This window comes from Staurois parvus, unplaced genomic scaffold (assembly GCF_062004578.1).
Source record: "Staurois parvus isolate SC_StPar_1 unplaced genomic scaffold, SC_StPar_1.0 ptg000320l, whole genome shotgun sequence".
Lineage (NCBI taxonomy): Eukaryota > Metazoa > Chordata > Amphibia > Anura > Ranidae > Staurois > Staurois parvus.
The window spans coordinates 2,851,111-2,871,783 of record NW_028318116.1 but is presented as its reverse complement, the minus strand read 5'-3'; the positions used below and the strand labels follow the sequence as shown (position 1 = coordinate 2,871,783).

Here is a 20,673-nt window from a genome sequence, read left to right as displayed (position 1 = left end):
CTCACTGGTTATTAAAAACTATTTTTGTGAAAGGGGACCCCCTTCCGTCCTCACGGCGCATGTGTAAAATAACGCGTATGCGCAGTATGAATATAAAGCAAAATCTTGCAGATTAGATACCAGAATTCCTTGAAGGCATTAGTAACATTGCCTTCCCTGGGCGTTCTGTGCGACACGGGCTGCATCACCACTGCCTCCAGGTAAATTGGGAAGTGGAAGAGAAAAACAATGTTAGGCAGTCACTTTGGCATGCAGAGATGCATGCTGATTTGAAATTAAGGGAAAGCGGGAGAAATGTCTGCTTTACCTGCTTTTATTTACATGTTTCAGCTTGACTGTTGTTTTGGCCTAAGTTCTACCACTATTGCGCTTCATCCCCGAAGTGTGTAACTGAATACCATTTAAATAATAGACTGTTACTTCAGCCAAGTGACCTACACATTTGATTGGGAAATACTCTTGTGTTGCATGTCCCAGAGTAGTGCAATTGATTTCCTTTTTTTACTAGAACCAAATCATCGTTTGCACATTTGGGGTTTTTTTTTTTTTAATTTCAAACTTTTTTTGATAGGGGTTTCTGGGTGAGAAATCAGCTAGCTTGGTTTGCAATGTCTATTGTACTTCTCTCACGCTACAGAAGTTTAATCAGCAGCACAGATAAGGTTGGTCAGTCTGACAAAATTAACCTAAAACTCAGCAATATGTGGGTCATTCAATTTGGTTTTATTTGTAATTGCTGTTTGCCTATATAGATTTCATAAAAAATCTGTTAAAATCATCACTCAAAATCAACTCTAATAGGAACAAAGATGTTTAATATTCAGTCTTAAAGTGGAACTTTAAACTGGGGAAAAAAATGGGCCAATAGGCAGAATTTTCAATGTAGAAGAGGCATAGTCGGGTTTATTTACTAAAGCTGGAGAGTGCAAAATCAGGCTCGCATCTGAAGTGAAACCAGTTGGCTTCAAGGTTTTATTGCCAAAGCTTAATTGAACAAGCTGAGGTTAGAAGCTGATCGGTTTCTATGCAGAAGTGAGCCTGATTTTTGCACTCTCCAACTTTAGTAAATAAACCCAACAAATTTCGACAATGCGGAGACAAATGGAATCCCACACATGTATGGAAGTGACCACTTCTTGGCTGGGCCAGTAAATATTGCCAAAGATGACAGTGGGGAGCTCTGGGACATCGTGGTGCTGGATAGAAGATGAGTAAAGTTCTTTAAACTAATGGCTTCAAGTCCAAAGGCAGCCAAGTTTGTATTGCTCCGTGTCCTGAAAAGGGAGATTTTCTTTCATTTCCTGTTCTGCTGATGCAAACATACAAAAAATGGGAGGGTACAGATGTCAATGGCACAGGAAGAGACAAAGTGCAATGAAAGTTTTAGAAGTAACAACTCTTTCCAGTCTTTCAAATGTGTTTTTGTTTACTGTCTGTGTTCCCACCAGAGAGAGCAATTCCATCACTTCCTCTTTGGCCTGGTTGTAAGTGGCCTTTACTGCTCGTAGTGTTGTGTCAGCTCCATTCTGTGAAGCAGGGCTGTGAATAATGCATCCCTAGGGTTGTGTCAATGATGACCTTGTGACCTGTCTGGTCACATGATTGGGTTCCAGCACTGGCTTCAGTGAGGAGGAGAGATTGCCAGCAATGACTGCAGAGTCTGGGCGATGACATCACCCATGGGCTTACTATAGGGCATACATTGTCAGCTGTGCCTCCTCTTCACTGAAGCCACTGGAACTCTGTCAGTGGACCGGAGCACCCTCAGAGTAGGTAGGTATAGACCCCTTTCCTTTTACAAGGTACTAAAATGGTGATGGGGGTACATTTAGGTAAAGGTAGTGTTTGACTGAACTTCCACTTTAACTAATGTGAAGTAGTTTGAATGTTGCTGGGTGGTTTTCAACCTAGAAGAATAGCGGTGGGAAGGTGGAGGAGCAGAGTGTCTGCAGGGTGCATCACTGAAGAGACTAGGTAAGTATTTCAGTAAAACTACATTTTTATTTTACATCTGCTGGGCAATTGAATGTTTTTAAGGATTATATTTTTTAGCCTAACTAAGGTGGCCATACACGTATAGACACCTATAGACTTCTTTTGTTCATCCTGAACAAAAGAAATCTAATAGGTAATGTAGTAATAAGTGCCTGAGAAGAGAGGGAGGTTTGAGTGGTGATAGAACTTCCCTGGTACACACTCAGTGCATGCCTGGCAAAGAATAAAAGTTGTTCCTACAGAGAGAGTGCTGTTACCGGAGATGGTAATATCGCTCTCATAACCAACCACTAACGTTGAGGAAGTTAAAGGAATGGGAATCTGCAAGGCATATATGGCTTATGTAATTTATAAAGTAAAATTTAACACTGAAGTACATGTGCCCATCAATTAATTTATATAGCACTTTTCTCCCTGGGGACTCCAAGTTCTTTTATCTGCTATAGGCTAAACATTTGACAGCCATCTTGGATATACTCAGTAGAATGTAATACCAAGGCTAAGACAGGAGCCTGTTTAACCTACCAGCATGTCTTTGAAGTATGGGAGGAAACCCACTGAAGTAATATAATGTCCAGACCAAAATGTAGGAGGACCTCAATGCTGCAAAGCGGAAGTGCTTACCACTAACCCTAAAAAGAGCATGGGTATGGACATCCAGTGTTCCTATGTACTACCTTGGTCCTGTTCCATTAACCAAACAGTTCAGAAAATAGAATTGCATGAATCCAAGATGCATCATTTATCAAATACAACTTTAGTTGGAAAGTAAACAAAAAAAAGTCTAAAAAATGTTGTATCTTTCGTGTGAGTAAGCCTGTGAAAAGTAGAAAGCATGCTTATTGCTCATGATTCCTTGCTGCTTTAAAGAAAAGTGTGCACATGTCCTCTATTTTCAACATGCATATATTCATTATGATGCTTGGTGTGGACAGATCTTCTATTTTGTATTTTTTAATATCACTTCCCAGATATTTGTTCTGAATGAAAAATGGTGTAATTTTCTGTTCTATAACAGGGGCTGTAATGGTGAAGTTCCTAGCTTAGTTTCCCATCTTTAAGGAAGATAATCAAAGGAGGCTCACTCCTACTGTTTCATAATATAAGGAAGCAGGAGTGGAAACTAAAAGCAAAGCTGAGGATCCCTACTAATAGCATGCTGTAAACTCGAATACAAAGATCTTAGCATTGGGGTCTTCAGGAAATATAAAGAAAAAAATGGATGACTTGAAACATTGCTTCCAAAATCTGTTCTCAAGTCTCAACAGTGCTTACTTTGTAGGCTGTTAGAGTCTCCTGCTAATGTGATTTATATAGCGATCTGCAAAAAGAAACCGAGGCCAGGTTTGGGAGATGTTATGGATAGTTACACAAGCAATATTTAACTTACAGTGTATGTATTGCCAGTTTTTCTTAGTTTTGGGTTAGTAAATGGTTAAATTCAGGTTATTTTTTCTGTGCCTTACTAGTTTGATTTTTGCATCCTTTTCTGTCCCAGAGGTGCAACAAAGTGGCATCATTTACCTTAGACCAGGGGTAGGTAAACTCCAGTTCTCCAGTTACTGCAGAACTTCGAGTACCATGTGGAATTGCAAGACTCCAACAGCCACAAGCACCACTCCCAGAAGAAGAGGTACAATGTGACTTTAGTTCCACAACAACTGGAGGGCTGAAATTTGCCAATCCCTGCCTTAGACACTTGTGACCAGAACATGTTTCCCCATCAAAAGATTTAACCGTACCTCTTGTTATGGTGACGACTTTAAAATATTGGATTTCCCATAATTTTCTGTTTCAGTGGTAATTGTCATCAAAACAAATAGAGAGAGTGGATCTACCTACCAGGGGCACAGACCACATTAAAACATGACAGTGGTTCTAACCCATCCCTGTTATGCAAAGCTTATACACATCAAAACCAAACTGATTTGGTAATTAAAAAATATATTTTCATTTGATGCAGACTATTGTGCTTGTTTGGTAAGATAAATTAACACTGAGAATAACTTGCCTTATTCCACCTTCTGACACATTGGTTCCGATGGTACTGACTGATCCCACATAGCCTCTCTTTTTGTCAGTCACCAATGTAGTCATCTATAGTGCATGGCTCCATTGGTCCTGCATTGTACAGGATGACGTCCGAATGCCTACCCACAATTTGGAAAGAAGTGAAAAGGAGCAGAGCAGGGGATAGGGGCACACAATTTTTAGAATTAGGTTGATCACATTAGATTTTCCTACTGTTGACCAGTGTGTACCCTTTGCTACAAAGTGATTGCAGTTTTAGTTTAGCCCTTTTTCCATTCAGTCCAAATCCAGGTAGGACTGTCCCTTTTTAAATACTGCATATGATAATGGTGAACTGCTGTGTGAATATGGTTGTTTCGTACCAAAGATGTGAAAAACAATCAATCTCAGCTGCAGTCGCTATATTCACCTTTTAAGTTCAAAGTACTCAAAAGTGCGGTTACAGGTATAATTTTGGATGGTGAACTGCTGCTGTAATTAATATTGATTGCACACTGTATGCACATTTCAAAGCTGTCATTGGCTACTCTCATGGCATTTGTTGTATTGTTTTACTCTGCCTGTGATCACATTTTCCTGAGCTCCAGTCTCAGATATTGACCAGTGGAACAAAGTCATTGAGCAACTGGGGACTCCCTGCCCGGAGTTCATGAAGAAACTTCAGCCTACTGTGAGGACATATGTGGAGAACCGACCCAAATACGCAGGTTACAGCTTTGAGAAACTCTTCCCAGATGTCCTGTTTCCTGCAGACTCCGAGCACAACAAATTAAAAGGTGAGTACGATTTCTCTTATTATGATTGGTTCATAAATGCTTAAAAACCAATGCTTACATTTAATTGTTTAAAAATGTCTCCAAGCAATACCTCTTCCCTGAGACAAGATGTCCTTTGTGTTCTGGGTTGTGATTCCCAGCATCACTCAACCAAAAGACTAAAAGAGAAGCTAAACAATAGAAAAAAATTTATACTTGCCAAGGTGGATGCAGCATTGATCCGATGCTGTATCTGTTTCCAGCCACTTCTAAGAATGAGAACCGAGTGATCAAAGACCACTGATTGCTCAGTTCTTGTCCTTCACTGAGCAGAGAGCGGATGACTGTCAGTCACCGGCTCTGTGCTCTGCCCCTCCAGCGCAGGGCTGCAAAGGGGACGAGGGCAGCTGGCTCAGGCATCTATGTAGATCCGTTGGTGTTGGCTTAAAACTGGTCACAGGAGTGCAGAAAAAGTGTAAACCTCCTGCGCTACTACGTCTATACTAAGAAGATCAAATGAAGCTGCCAACATCCAATCATATACCAGATGATAAATCAAATAATGAAAAGGGAAATGATGTAGCGCTGCTACCTATGAATAAACCCTAAACCTGTAAAAATTAAACTCATATACGCATGTAAATATCCACAATAAAACAAATAAAATGAATACACAAAGTGATATTATAGTGTATGTGATAAATGCCAACTATATAAGTGAAAAAAGGAACATGCATAAAGTGATGATGCCTAAATGCAGTGTATGTGCATAGAAAACAAACCACACAACACTCACACCAATCTGAACTGAATGTCCAATTTTCATGTGATCGTGAGTAATCCAATGATAGGACTACTATAGGTGCTCCAAATTTCTCAAAAAAATATACCACACATAAAGTATCAAAACGTATGTACATGTAACATATATGCAAAATATACCAACCCACTAAATCAATATGTGAAATAACACATCACATTTTGTGCAAATACTATAAAAATATAAAATATATCTCATGCTGTGCAGAACATACATACATACATATATATATATATATATATATATATATATATATATATATATATATATATATAGCACACCCTAATATAACAAAAAATGTCCAAGATGGGTGCAATACACATAAAATATGAAATCTTGTGAACTTGAGTGATCTGTGCAGATGGTGACAAGAGGGCATCTACTAATGGAAAAAATGCGCGCTCACCTCCCCGCATCGACCAGTAAAGGGTCACAACACTATTAGGATCTCTATCACTGGATCCTTCATGTGTAAAGCTCCTCCATAACCTCGTCACTTTCTCCTGGATGACATCCCTCTTTCAGACTGGTATATGTAATGCATGAACTGCGCTCATGTGAACCACAGGAGAAGTAGGGTCAAAAGATCTTTGACCCTACTTCTCCTTAAGGACATACTGCTGGAAGACTGTGAACAATATTGTTCAGTGTTCCGCATTCGCTGTGTAAAAGCATACAGACTGCATCTGACATCAGTACTGTTTTCTACATCATTGGAGATTTCTCAGAGACAAAAGAAGAGGTCCTTGTGTCATAACGTGTTCAGCATGAGGACTTTTAAAAAAGCTGAATATAAAGCATTAAATGCAGCTGGTGGAGGTTAGCATTAAGTGCAAACACCTTTTTCCATGTTTTGTCACTTTAAAAGCACTACAAAGAGTGAAAATACCCCTTGAGTGCCAGAAATTCGGTTGCAATTAGTGGAATGAGCCTACAATGCTTTACTGAAATTCCAAAACATGGTAATCCGTAATGCTCAGTTCTCTGTAAATCACATAACTCCACTCTATGATATGGAGCTGAAGAGAGGGGGCTGTGTTCTCTAGTCCTTTCTCTAGTGAGAGCTATATTAAAGGCTGTGATGGTTAAGCACCATCAGTTGTAGTTTTAATGCGCACAGCACTATAGTGAACTGATTACAGGGCCTATTCCCCGTTTCACTCTTCCATTGAAAATAATAAACTTTCAGTACACAGGAGTAGTGTGGTATTCATATGAAAAAAAACAAGCTTTAAACATCTCTTTATTTTTACCTAGTAAATGGTGTCTTCACAGTGATAGACTAGACTACATTAGCCTTGTTTATACATTTTGCAGCCAGCCAAGCCAGAGATCTGCTCTCAAAGATGTTGGTTATAGATGCTTCCAAGAGGATTTCCGTTGACGACGCTTTGCAGCACCCTTATATCAACGTTTGGTACGATGCTTTAGAGGCTGAAGCCGTAAGTATTTTTCTTTTACAAGTTCTTTAAAGCAAACCTAAAGTGATTTCAGAGTTCTTAAAGTGCCATCATCGACACACAGGAACCCCTTTATACTTGCATGGGTGCTAACCTTGGCTATTAAGTAGAAGAGGTGCCTCAAATCATGGGAAGCTGTGAGAGGCACCTGTTCCTCACTTCCCCTTGTCTTCTGTTTTAAGGGTTGATAATGCTGTATCCATCACAGCGATGGACCAGTACAGTGGCAAGAGAGCAAGCAAGGCCATCCATTCAACCAAGAAAGCTAGTTAAATATGTACATACTGGGGCATCTACAGACCTTGACAAGCTGACAACAGAACATTAGAGACTCTTACAACTTGCCATTCAGGACAAAGCAACAGTAATTGGAAAAGGCATCTCCCCTACTCCCATATACTCACCTTGCCTGGGCTGCCACTTAGATCACTACTCCTCCATAGCTGGCTAGAAATACTGACTCTTATGGCTATGGGACAGCATGTGACTTGCTTCCTTGTGCCTGGTTCAAGCAGCCATGTGACCAGCAGAGTGACATCACAGCTTTCCCTGGTTGTTGACACAGTCAGTTTCATCACCAGATGAGAGAAAATATGGACTAGGTGACTTTTTTTTTTTTTTTTTTTTTTTAAGCTTAAGTTTCATTTTCTATTGGCCCATTCACATGGAGTTTATCCACGGTCTGAGGCTCCAGCATTTAGCTGTGGGTGCATGGGCTTAAAGTGCTGTAACCACCTCCTTAAAACACCTGTGCCGTAAACTCGAGGTTCAGACACCCCATTGTGAACTGGAAAATTGTATGCTAAATCCTAAATTGCAGCTTGAGGGCAGCTGTCATGGTGGGACATATCTACATCTAGGGTCTGGGGTTTATGTGAAAAGTGCAATGGGGGGATGAAGGAGGTGGTTTAATGTGAAAGTGCACTTATCTTTTCATTTCAATTTAGTTTTGCTTCACCATATTTACGTAGAAACGGTTTGTGATCCTATAATCCTAAAACCATCCTTTTTTCTTTCTTTTTTTTTTTTTTTTTTACATTCGTCTTTGGTATGCCATCTACTAAGAATCAGTTAATAGTACAAACTAGCAGCCCTCCATGAATACCATGCCATGCTAGCCCTCTATGAATACTGTACCATTCAGCTCAATACGTCTTTTTGATCCCAGAGTTTGGAAAACATACAGTGTACTTGAAATCATGCTTTTCCTTTTAACCTCATATACATATAACATGTAGCAACTATACCTACAATTTAAGTATACTTTAAAAGGACTCTTACTGGTATTTACGTCTTTTCACATACTGTATATTACAGTACTTACCTGGCAATAGCTTCATATACTTTTTTTTTTTTTCTGAAAGGCTGGAGCCATCTTTGTTCAGGCATCATTCAGAGACAGCAGCATCTACTTCCTTGATTGAGATTCTAGGGGCGTGGCTGTGACATCACACTCGCCTTGTTCAAAAAGAAAATATGCAAGGGTTCTGTGAATGATGACAGTCCAAAGTGAGCAACTCCTAGTGCAGAAGGGCAGCCGCTCGGTACTGGACTCGGAGAACATTTACTATCACTATAGTAATGGCAACTGCCACAGTGCTTTTCAGCTTACGAGGATTGTTTCAAATATGAGATATGCATACCTACTTGTGTTCAAGCTGGACCAATGTGACTGCAATAAAATACATACCTAAACTTCAGTTTTGCCTGTCAACTTTTTAAAATATTTCTCAAAGCTTGAATTTGCTACATTTGTGACACGACTATGTATAATAATAATGTTGTTCTTATTTAGAATTTATATAGGGCCAACCATTTACGCAGTGCTTTACAACATATTTGTCCCTTCTATATTTGTGGATTTTTTCATGAGGTACTTTTATTGCACATGTGAAGTCTATGTTTGACTCTTGATTCATTTTCTGCAGCCACCTCCAAAAATTCCAGACAAGCAGCTGGATGAGCGAGAACACACAATAGAGGAATGGAAAGGTATTGTATTTAACAGTATTAAGTGTAATTGGAAGTCATTCTTTCTTTATTACATTCTTGCCAGTATAAGTTCTATTTTTTATTATTATTTTTTATTATTTTTATTATTATTTTTCCTTTTCAAAATTGTACTAAAATTATGATTCTAGTACAAAACTGACTGGCATTGATAGGTGGCACTGAAAGGCAGCTCAGATGGGCACTGATATGTGACATTGTTGTGCACTGGTACGCACTGATATGTGGCACTGATGGGCACTGGCAGCTGGCATTGATGGACACTGACAGGTGGCACTGCTGGGGCTACACTGATCATCGGTGCTCTGATGATTAGTGTACATGTTCCCTCTGAGGGATGCCGATTTCCCTATTTACTTGCGATCAGCTGTGATTGGACACAGCTGATCACATGACAACCGACCTCTTCGGCTCTTTCCGTTGATCCGCTGTGTCCTAGGGACACAGCGCACCACCGATCACCGCGCTACGCGCCCCCGGAGCCGTGCATGCGCGGTTAGAGTGGGTGGACGTCATATGACGTCCTCCCAGAACTAGAGAACCGCCTTGCGCCCGTCATTTCCTTATATGGCAGGCGGGAGGTGGTTAAAGTGGGAAAGGTTCCACTTTAAAAATAAATAAACCTATCATGCTTACCTACTCTGTGCTGTGGTTGTGCACAGTGCAACGCCAATCCTTTTCTCTGGTCCCCCCACAAGTGCTCCTGGCTCCTCCCCCTTGACCAGTATCCCTAATAGTAAACCGCTTACTATGGGGGCACTGGTATGTGCTCGCTCCCGAGCCTAGCCCTTATGCGTGCATAAGGCATTTAGAGCCACAGCCCCGTCCCTGCTCTCTCTTAATTGTCTTACTGGGCGTGATTGACAGCAGTGGGAGCCAATAGCTCAGCCAATGAGGAGTCCCAGGACAGCCGAGGCTGTTGTGTACATCGCTGGATCAAGAGGGGGCTCAAGTGAGTATGGGGGGGTTGTGGGGGATGCTGCACACAAGGTTTTTTACCTTCATGCATAGAATTTTTTAGCAGTGGTAACTATGTTGTCTTCTTTTTTCTTTTTTTACTTCAAGACTGCTTTTTTTAACCACTTTAACATTAGAGCAATGTTTTTTTTGCACATGTAAAAATCTTAATTTTTGGCCATAAAATTACTAGGCTAAATGATACTTGTGCAACTCTTTATCAAATGCAGATTTTCAGGAAAAAATATAATGAAAATGTGCAAACCTAAACAATACCCAAAGAAAAGATGAGGTTATGTCCAGTAAATGGATACCAAACATTTCAAATCTTAAAATTGCATGCGTCTGTGATATCACAAACTACGGTGCACAAAAGTCTTCATAGGTGACACTATAAAAGCACTTACAGCTCATTAGTTTAGAGTGAACTAGGAGCTCTGTTGCTGGAAATATTGCTCTTACTCTGACTTACACAGTGATGTCTCATATGTGTGATGCGACCACTGTTTACATACACGTTCACATCCTGGGCGTGTGTTTCCATTTTGGGGTGTGTGCAGGTCAGTGATCTTATGGTTCATTTTTTTTTTTATGATGATTTTATTTTTTAACTTTTACATTTTATTTTTACTTTATTGCTATCACAAGGGGTTGTGCAGGAGACATGTTCATATCACGGAGACACCAATGTCTCCCCTGCCTTTTACTGCTCCTAACTTGAGCACAGATCTGCTCAGTTAGATGTTCCCCTGGCTGTGCCAGCCAGAGAATGGAAGATCTGAAGCTGGAAGTGGAAAAAATTAAAGAAAGGAAACAGGAGGCACCCACCTAAGTGCAGCAGATAAAACTGTATTTAATGGCAAAGGATTAAAAACACTCACAAGAGTAATAAGAAAACAAGATCATCTGTGTATATTGGATGACCGTTCCTCAACGTCCTACAGGCACCACCAGTGGCATGGGGGATGTGTGCTGGGCCGATGGAGTAGTAACAAGGCACAGTAAGAGTCAATCCTGCAGTATGATGATGTTGTGTGGCCGATCCAGCAGCGTCTGTACAGGAAGGGACCGTGCAACCAGCCTGGAGTGCACCGGCGGAAGTGATGTCACCGGAAGAGGCAGAGGTTCCATTGGATCAGAAGACACAAACGTTGCACAAGCAGGCTACATGCTCGGAGCCTCTAGCTCAGTGGTTCTTAACCTTGTTGGAGGTACTGAACCCCACCAGTTTCATATGCGCATTCACTGAACCCTTCTTAATTGGAAAAATAAAATATGATTTTTAAAATTCAAAACATAGGTATATATTTAGGTATATATTTATACATAGGTGCACAAAATGAACAAAACCGTTAAGAACAAAGAACAAAACCATTAAAACATGATTTTCACACAAAAACAAAAACATAATAATGAATATTTACTGCACGAATCATATGAGTGGGTCTTCACCTCCGCCGAACCCGCGAGACTGACTCCCCGAACCCCTGGGGTTCGATCGAACCCAGGTTAAGAACCACTGCTCTAGCTCCTTCTATTGGTCTCTTATTACTCTTGTTCGTATTTTTAATCCTTTGGCATTAAATGCAGTTTTATCTGCTGCACTTAGATGGGTGCCTCCTGTTTCCTTTCTTTTATCTTTGCATAAAATGGCTTTGCTCCAAGGATTGCTGCCGCTAATTAGGCTATGTTCACACTAGCTGTGTCAGCAGGCATCAGACAGGCGTTTGGGAAGCATTTTTTAACGCTTCTCAAACGCCTCTGAAAATTCTGCACATGGCAGCACACAGTGCTGTTTACACGGAAGCGTTAGCGTCGTGTCGCGGAAAAACAGACTCCTCTGGTCGGGTCAGGAGGAGTTGAAGCCTCCCATTCAAGTCTATGGTGCCGCTCTGCAAACGCCCCGGCCGTCATTTGCGGTGCGGTTGTGACGCAGTTGCGAGGCGTTTGCGGAGCGTTAATACCATTTAAACTTCATTATAGGTGTTTGTGGTGCGGTTTTAATGCTTGGCAAACGCCTACCAACCTCTGCAAAACTGCGCATAGGGCATTTTTGAAGCATTTGCGGAACGTTAAAAACACTTCAAAAAACGCATGTCTAACGCTTGTCAAACGCTATAGGAGCATTTGGCAAGAGTTAGAAATAAAGTCAAGTGTGAACGAGCCCTTAGTGCTGACCTTTGGGCTGATTGCTCGAGAGACTTTTAATAGACTCCTTGTGTATTTATGAACATTATACCTTTTATTTCACAGTGTTTTATGTCATCACCATCTCCTGCATCAGTTTATATACATTTATTGTTTTCATATATAACTGCGCCAGATTTACCTCTGTGTTGTAAGTGAAAAAATGAAGGTCTCCTTCCGCTCTCCCGTCAAGCTAGTAGATGTGGGCTTGCCAAACTAGTTTAATATTTAAAAACCAGCAAGTCTAGTTTTAAAGGACTATGTTGACAGCTGTGTGTGTTTGTTCTTTTACAGAGTTAATATACAAAGAAGTCCTCGATTGGGAAGACAGAGCTCGGAATGGTGTGATTCGTGGGCAGCCAGCCCCTTTAGGTTGGTATCATTTGCACAGTGACCAGGTCCAAAAAAGTGACCCAACTACAATACTCTTAAAGCCACTTGATATTATCTGCAAATACAGTAACATAGATTTATGTGTCCCACTGGAAGCCCTGTATTCTGGGAGAGCAACATAAATCGAGCCTCCTAGAATTCAAGCTAAGCCCTATCCTTGCTGGACATAAGCTTCCATTTAACAGTCCATTATGGGAAGTTGTCTATTGTTAGTCTGTCATTGGTATTTTGAATGGTAGAAGTAGCAAGGTGGAAACAGGCTTTCTGTATGGCATATCCTATTGATCCAGGATTGCACAGAAATCTAATCAAAGGCTCTTTAGAGAAAATTTATATTATCTGTCCTACGGTATATATTTAAATCCCAGTTTGAAATGTTTAGTTTATATCCGCTAAATACACTTTTGATGCATCAAAATGAAAAGCTGTGCAGACTTAAGTTTTGGTTTCTAAAGAAAGCAGTTGAATGCTTTCTGCGTGGAGTCAGTGGTCTCTCTGCAGAGATCCAACATATGCTGAGGTGCCAAAGGAACTGTAGGATTTTGCACACCTTTTTGCTTTTGAAGCACATGGAATGTCTTTAGCTGATTTTAAACTAAAATTTTAGTAAAGGCCTTCTGGCCTTCTGAGATGGCTTCCATGTTTCAGGGAACTGTTACTGCAGCTAAGTCCTCTCTCTGCTTTCTCATAGCACAGGTGCAGCAGTGACTGACGGCTCCCAGCCTCAAACCTCCTCTTCATCAGCTGACGCTTCCTCCATGTCCACCGACCCAACGCTGCCCTCGGACACAGACAGCAGCCTAGAAACCTCTGCAGGGGCACTGGGCTGCTGTCGATGATTCAACGGCGGGGAGGGATGAGGGATACACACAGATGGCAGGGAGGGAGGAGGTATAGAGGAAACCTCAAGGGGTTGTGTAGCACAAGATGGCGGCAGGAAGATGCCACTTGTATTATCGAAAGAGTACATATAATTAACCCCTTAGCTGCCAGAGAACCTTCCTGATCGCCCTGCAGTTGTGGGGGGGAGGGGGGAGCAAGGTCTAGAGAAAAATAAAGTTGGCTTAAGACACCTGTATGCGCTGGAGAGAAGCCACAACGCACTCCCTGCCAGGACTAAGTTAAAGAGGTGTAGGTTCATTTTTATTTTTTTATTTTATTTTTTTGTGCTGTAATTTGAACACTTAAGTGCTGGAGGGTTTGGAAAGCTGCCATAAAATATGTATTGTATTTTTATTTCCATTGTGTGAGGGGAGGGTGGGGGGTGGGCAGGGTTGATGGGAGGAGCTTAGTGCTCCAACAAAGAGAAAAGGTCACTTTGGTCCTGATTGTCTTGAAATTTTTACTTTGCATTCGATTTTATGTTTTTGTTTTGTTTTTTCCGTTTCTCTGCTGGTGCTGCTCATGTTTTATTTCTTTGATCTTCTTTGAATTATTTTACAGATCTGTTCCATATTTTAATTATTTAAAATTTTAAGTGCTTTTTTTTTTTTATTACTGTATAAATTTTATCCTCACACATGTATATGCCTGTAGTGCCAGAAAACCAAAGGGAGGCGCTGTTGCTGCCTACGTTTTATTGCATAATGACGCCTTTACTTTTGAGGTGCTGGTGCATCCACTCTTGGAAAGTATGACAATTTGCAACGTTTGCTTTGTCTCTGAACAGATTTTGTTATAGCTCTTTTGAACTTTCGGTAGAAATAGCAAAATATATTCAGGCGCATCAAAACAAAAATGTGTATAAAGTCTTACTTTTTTTTTTTTGAGTAGTCACATCCAAAGTACAAAAAAAAATTATGTGACCAGTGCGCTGCAGTAAAAGGCCCTAGCTCTCCATGTGGATGCAGTAGTCTCTCTGCACAAGTCTGACACCCCCCTGCTGCTTCTCCCTGCCGATAGCAGAGCTCTAGCTCTGATTCAGCAGGTGATGTATTGGACCTCTTCTAAGAGACCATTGCTTCCACAGGGAGGTCAAGGGTTCTTTTCTGCAGCTTGCTGGCAGATGACAGGCTTTTCTACTTAGGCTGTTGCTGCTTTCTGCAGAAAATAAATGGCAAGACTGCACACCTTTTTGTTTTGATGCATCAGGGATATATATAGCTGATCATGCTAAAGATTCATTTTTGCTTTTGAAAGAGGAGCTCCTTTGAAATATATGCCCCCTATCTGGCTGGGGTTCTGCAGTGTTTAATATCCTTGCCAGGTCTTCATGGCAATCTCTATTACTTTGCATTTTTGTAACAAGCCAGACTGCTCTTTGTTTAGCCAAGATGCTGTTCACATGGCTCTGTGAGTTCTCTTTATATTCCTTTATAGACATCCCTTGGGGGTAAAGGACAGATATTCTGTTCTTTGCTCTTTATTGGAATATATTAAGTGGCTTGTGACAGCGGTAGCTTGGCTGAAAGGCAGAGTTTGCCTGTTACAGCAAGTGTGGAGGAAGTTCTTCTCAGTGTGGGTTTGAATCCTACCCACTCCACCAAAATAGATATTTTGTGGGCTTTGCAGTAAGGTCTAGGTCTGCTTTTCCTATTGTGGGCCCCCTCCCCCTTAAAAAATAACCATATTAAAGTGTAAAAAAGACTGTTTACTTGCTTTAGTCCCAGCTTTGGCACTGGTGAGGACTATATGGTCCTTCTGGCAAGATCAGGGGAACACAGAGTATAGTAAATCTCTTGAGCAGAAACCCCAACACAGTGCAGTAGCTGGTTTTTTTTTGTGAGATTTGGTATTCTCTTCGATCCCAGGATCTCACTTGAACCATCTAGATAACTCCCTCACCAGTGCCGAAGTGCGCACATATATTTTTACATATTTCCCCTTACAGACTTTTTTTTAACCCTTGAATGTGACAATTTGGTATAGAGGAGGGAACCCTAATGTAATAAGCAAACTATGCTTTTTAGTTCAAGGTCCGCTTTAAGGTTTTCTTCAAGTTAACCTGTCACTAACATGGAGAATTCATACTGAGCTTATGAGTAAAAGAAAAGGCATGAACAGAGATCTTAATCTGTGAAAAGCACACTTCAAAATAATGAGTAGATCCAGAGATCTCAGCTACTTACATTTCTTAAGCTGGCTACACATTATACAATTTTTTTTTCTTTTCTGTACAATTTCTATTAGATTTACCGAAACCATATAATATGAGGTCATACCTAAACACTTTCAAATTGTATGCAATTAGGCAGGCCCTTGCACTACATAGTTGAAGGTAAATATAAAGGAAATTGAACATAAAAATTGTATAATGTATAGCCAGCTTTAGTTACGGTCTGCCCTTCCACTTCCCCTATTGGTTACTGAGATGTTCAATTACTTGTGTGTATAAATGAAGTCTTGAAGCAGGAAGGGACCAGGCCCAGCTCCCTTTTTGTTGCAGAGATTTGTCTACAACCTCAACCATGTCTATACCTTTGGTCTACATGGAAATCCTTTTGAATTGTGGTTTTCACTGAAGGTAATGGTTGCTTGTGCATATATTTTTGGCATGCTCAGTTGCTGTAACAAGTACGTTTTTAGAAGTAAAGTTCATTGTTCCTTAAAGTGCAACTGTTGTTTTGTAGTAAACCACATACTGTGAAGGCAGATAGCAAGGTAGATGGGAAGGCCTTTTTTTTTTATATGTATGTTTCTTTTTCAAGTTGTAATTTGGCCCCTTTCATTAAAGGATGCTTGTTGCCACAGCAATGCAGCATTAGTTGTCTCTTGTACAGAGGGGGTAAAAGAAACAAAGAAACTGATGCAGAGAAAGACTTAAGCTGACCATAGACGGTTTAAAATTTGTCCAGTTCATGCTGAATTTTGATCCATGTATGAGCAGGCTGGTTGTACTGAAATCAATTGCTTGATCGACTTCAGTACAACCAGCCTGTCTGGTTTCGCCATTTGACCACTACCGACTGCTATAGATTGTGATCATTGTATTCTGCTAGCTAGGAAACCTCCTGTTGTCAGAATAGAAAAGCTCCATGGGAGGGATTCCCCCACCAACACTGACTGTGTTGACAAGGGAATCGAGCAGTTTTCTTTCCTGCAACTTGTAGTTGCTTAATGTTTGGCCGACTTTAATGGAAGAAAGAAGTGCTAAAAAGGAGTTGATTGTTATCAATACATCTCTAGTTTACCTCTCCATTTGTATGTGAAAATAGTTTTGCCTATTACATCTAATAGGAATTGCCATGATAGCTTTTAGTGTGGATTCAAACATGTGCAGTGCAAATTGAAGCTCCGTTTTCACAGCTAATTGATGAAGTAGTTGTTCAGCATTTCAGGTCAGGATTTAATCCTGTTCACAACTGAATGACCTGTGCAATTCAAAAGCATCCCCATAGATGTCAATGAGCTCGAATTTGTTGGATCGCACAGCTCAGAAAACTGACAGGACTCTTTTTTTTTTTTTTTTTTTTTTTTTTTCCCCCCCAGTTTGCACTGAATCTGACTGCACTAGAAATTTGGGAACAGGCACAATAGAAAGCAGTGTTCTTTCACACTTCATGCAAATTGGATGTGGTTCAAAACACATCAATTTCACATATGTGTGACCTGGCTCTTAAACAAAATGGAAAGGCTCCTTAGCCCCTGTAGGACAACTCCACTCAGAAATAATTAGTTATTCAGTACAATGTAAAGCTGAACTTCAGGGAAATAGCTTAATGCACAAGTGCAATACATATTTGGAAACTTTTACCTGCCAAAGAATTACCCCCCCACCCCGCCTGATTTTTTTTTTTTGCTACAATTCCTGCTTTTTCCCCAGCCTATGACTGTACAGTAGGAAAAGAAGCAGACTGATGAGCTTCTCTAATCTGTGACTTTGGGGGGTGAGTCACCATGGTATGTCCTTCATTCATAGTGTATGTAGAGACCAAGTGCTGATGTCAATGCCATGGTCTGCCCACTGCTGGAGGAGATCAGTAGCGGAAAAGGTGCAGCAGCGTCATGTGATGTGACTGTCAAAAATAGGCTTTAAACCTTGGAAATAATTTGATCACCTGCAACAGGCCTCAGCAGAGCTTAGAGAGTGCATTCAGGTGGCAGTATAGCCATTTTGTTTGGCTTGTACCCACAAAGTGTCACGCTCTGAAGCACAAATTGCTCAGAAAGCTTTGTTCTTTTAATTTTGCTTTCACTGTATCTTGTGTGCTGCTAAACAACAGGTGCACTTCATAACAAAGTCATTGGAAGGAGTCATATGGCAGGTGTTCTTGTAAGGTTGAAACTTCAGTATGTATTTACATAGACTGCTTTTAGATTGTGTAGATCTGTTCATTTTTTAAGGGAAGATCCCTTGATAAAGGAACATTAGAGAATTCTGCTAGGCCCAATTGGTTGTGAAGGGCCCATCAATGTGGTGGGTTTGAGTATTAGGCGCTTGGAAAACACACATTTCCTACAAATCTGGAGGTGTTTCCTTGAGCAACCAGTCAAATTTTTGCTGTTATTTTTGTAATCCAGGTTTACGAATGAAATTAGATACCTGATTGGTTGCTTTAGGCAACAGCTCCTTTTTTTTTTTTTTTTTTTAAATCGAAGATGAATGTCACTTATAAAAAAGTCTTGAAGCATCTATTTTACCCAATATACAGAAATGCCATCCTAGATCTATGCTGATCAATGAATTGTATATGAACTGTTTGTAGTACTCAAAGACAATAATTACAGCTTGGGTATTGAATAACTGGGGCAGTAGTGCTGTTGAATGAGGGCCATAGAGGCCATGTTTGCAGTTCCTAATTTTACTTCTCGGCATCTGTGTGCTCATTTTTGCCCATCAAAGTGGATGCCTACATCTCTTGCAGATTTGGCATCGAAGTGCATCAGATGTTTTTTGGGGCTCCAGTTCCTGCATATGGGTAGCTTAAAGCCAACCTGAGCTTTCAATTTAAGTAGCCTGAATACATTCCAGCTGCATCAGAACAAAATGTGTGTAAAACCTTATAGTTTATCTTTAGAAACAGCCACAGAAAAGTCCCCTGCCAGCATGCTTTAGAAAAGGATGCTTGTATGAAAGTGGTCCAACACACTCCCTGATGAGTGTCTACGTAAAGCAAAGCTTATGCTCCCTGTTGATTGGAGAGCTGTAGCTCTGGCTCAGCAAGGGGTGTGCCAGACCTCTGCAAAGAAACCACTGCTTCTCCACAGAAAGCAGGGGTCCCACTTTGCTGACAGGGGACCGCCTTTTCTACTCAGATTGTGGCTGCTTTCTAAAGAAAACAATGCACACCTTATGTTTTGATGCAGCTGAGGTGTTGAAACGGATTTAAACAAAAAGTTCATTTGGACTTTTTATAGCAAGTGTATATTTTGATTCTTTTGAATGTTGGATTCTTTTAATCACATCTGTATAGGCAGCATAGGAATTGTAAGCTGCTTAATTTGGGTAAAACAGACTTTTCTTGCAGACACATTTATAAGTGAATTATTGCCTGTACTCCTTAAGAAAAAGAAAACATGCAAAGAGTAAAGCCACAGCCAATCAAATTTCTGTTTTTCCTGGTCAGATTTCCAATTGGTTGGTCCTGGTTTCTGAACCTTACAAATGGTAATTGCTCTTTGCATTGTTTTACTCAGTAGGCATGTTTGTTAGCTAAAGGTTCAGGTTAGGTTGATTTTGAAGACAGAAGTGTATATATTTTTATTACTCTCATGTAGCACAGAAGGTAGCCGAACGACAGTCTTCTTTTGTATGGTCATGCAAGTGATTTGTTATTATGAAGGGTTGGGGAAAGGTTAATTTTAGTATTAGGACAGAAAATTAGTGAAGGACTTGGTGGAATCGTGAGATTGAATGCACCAGCGAGGCCTCTCATGTCGCACCTCCCATTATCCATAGGACGAAAGTTCTCACATTTCTTGTGACTGGCCTGCAGAGGCCCAATATTCACATTGCTAGTCATTTTGAGTCTAGACGCACCGCATCACTGCTTGTTGATTCTTCGTCTGTTTATGTTAGCAGTGCAGATTTGTCTTGCAGAGAGCCAAGTGTGTGCTATCAATGCTGGTAACAGCTGAGGAAACTCGCCAGCGTGCCGAGCAGCACGACCATTTATATGATCACTGACTCGTAATAAAGATCAATGTTGGGGACAATGTGTATGTGTGGTTTTTTTTTTGTTTGTTTTTTTTTAAATAATGCTTTAATAGGTGAATATAATAAATCCTGTATAATAATAAATGTGAAAGGAAGCTTAAAGTAGAAGTAAAGGCTAAAATAATAAAGTAAAGATTTAACATTTCTCTCCCCTGCTTATATACATACTGCAAACTGGTAGTAAAAACAAGTCCCTCCCCTGTTGACAACTGGGGAGCAGTGGAAGCCTGATGATGACATCATAACTATGCAATAGGCCCGGTCATTGAGCTGCTCATTGACATAGGGGAGCTAGGGCTGTGTGATTTTGTGACCACTCCAAAGTAGGGATGAAAAAAATATTTTGTTTTACACTATTTCTTAAATGCAGTATGCATAAAAAAATGGGGAGAGGAAACATTTTAAACCTTGGTAACTAGTATTTTCTTCTACCGTAGAGAGGAAATATCACCAATAATGCTTCAGTTCTTATGGATTACCTCAGGGGACCAGGTCCATGGAGCACTTGTTCCTGTGCTGAATTGTAAATGCATTGTGCAGTAAAATGGCATTTTTGTGCAAGCTGTCAGCTCCACCCCAGACATTACCCCAATTTGTGGACTTTCCCATGGGGAGTTACAGCAGAACACTGTATGTACAGCCCTCTTTTCATTCTCATTAAGCTGGATCTTGTATATTCTATAAACCTTCTTCCCTCAAGCCTGCCCAGCAGCAGCCTGCAGATCTTGTAAATTGTATGTTGACCCCCCCTCGAACCTGCACAGCAGCTGCCCCCCTACACCATTTTATTTAGCCTCAAGCAGAGCCTGCCTCCTGGCCAGCAATATGTGCAGCTTTGCCATCTTTTGAGCTCTTGGCCTCTGGAAAACAGACAACGGAGCTTTAGACCTATCTGCTATTCAGGGGAGACACTAGCGTACTAGTTGGTAATCTTAATGGGTCACCCTCTCCTCTGCGACATTTGATCTG

The 20,673-nt window shown here is 40.6% G+C and overlaps 1 protein-coding gene across 4 annotated transcripts in view; it reads left to right on the top strand.

The window, feature by feature from the left end:
* The window catches only part of LOC149457487 (mitogen-activated protein kinase 8), a 66,337-nt gene extending 46,634 nt beyond the window's left edge, over positions 1-19,703 (top strand). For 2 of the 4 annotated variants that reach the window (XM_089683717.1, XM_089683718.1), the window contains exons 8-12: positions 4,620-4,802; positions 6,919-7,043; positions 8,990-9,053; positions 12,510-12,587; positions 13,305-19,703. In XM_089683717.1, the coding sequence (XP_089539843.1) occupies positions 4,620-4,802; positions 6,919-7,043; positions 8,990-9,053; positions 12,510-12,587; positions 13,305-13,447 (593 nt within the window). In that variant the 3' untranslated portion in view covers positions 13,448-19,703. Of the gene's footprint in view, positions 1-4,619; positions 4,803-6,918; positions 7,044-8,425; positions 8,762-8,989; positions 9,054-12,509; positions 12,588-13,299 lie in introns of those variants that run through there. The other 2 variants (XM_089683719.1, XM_089683720.1) reach the window with 2 other exon arrangements.
* The last annotated feature ends 970 nt before the right edge of the window (positions 19,704-20,673 follow it).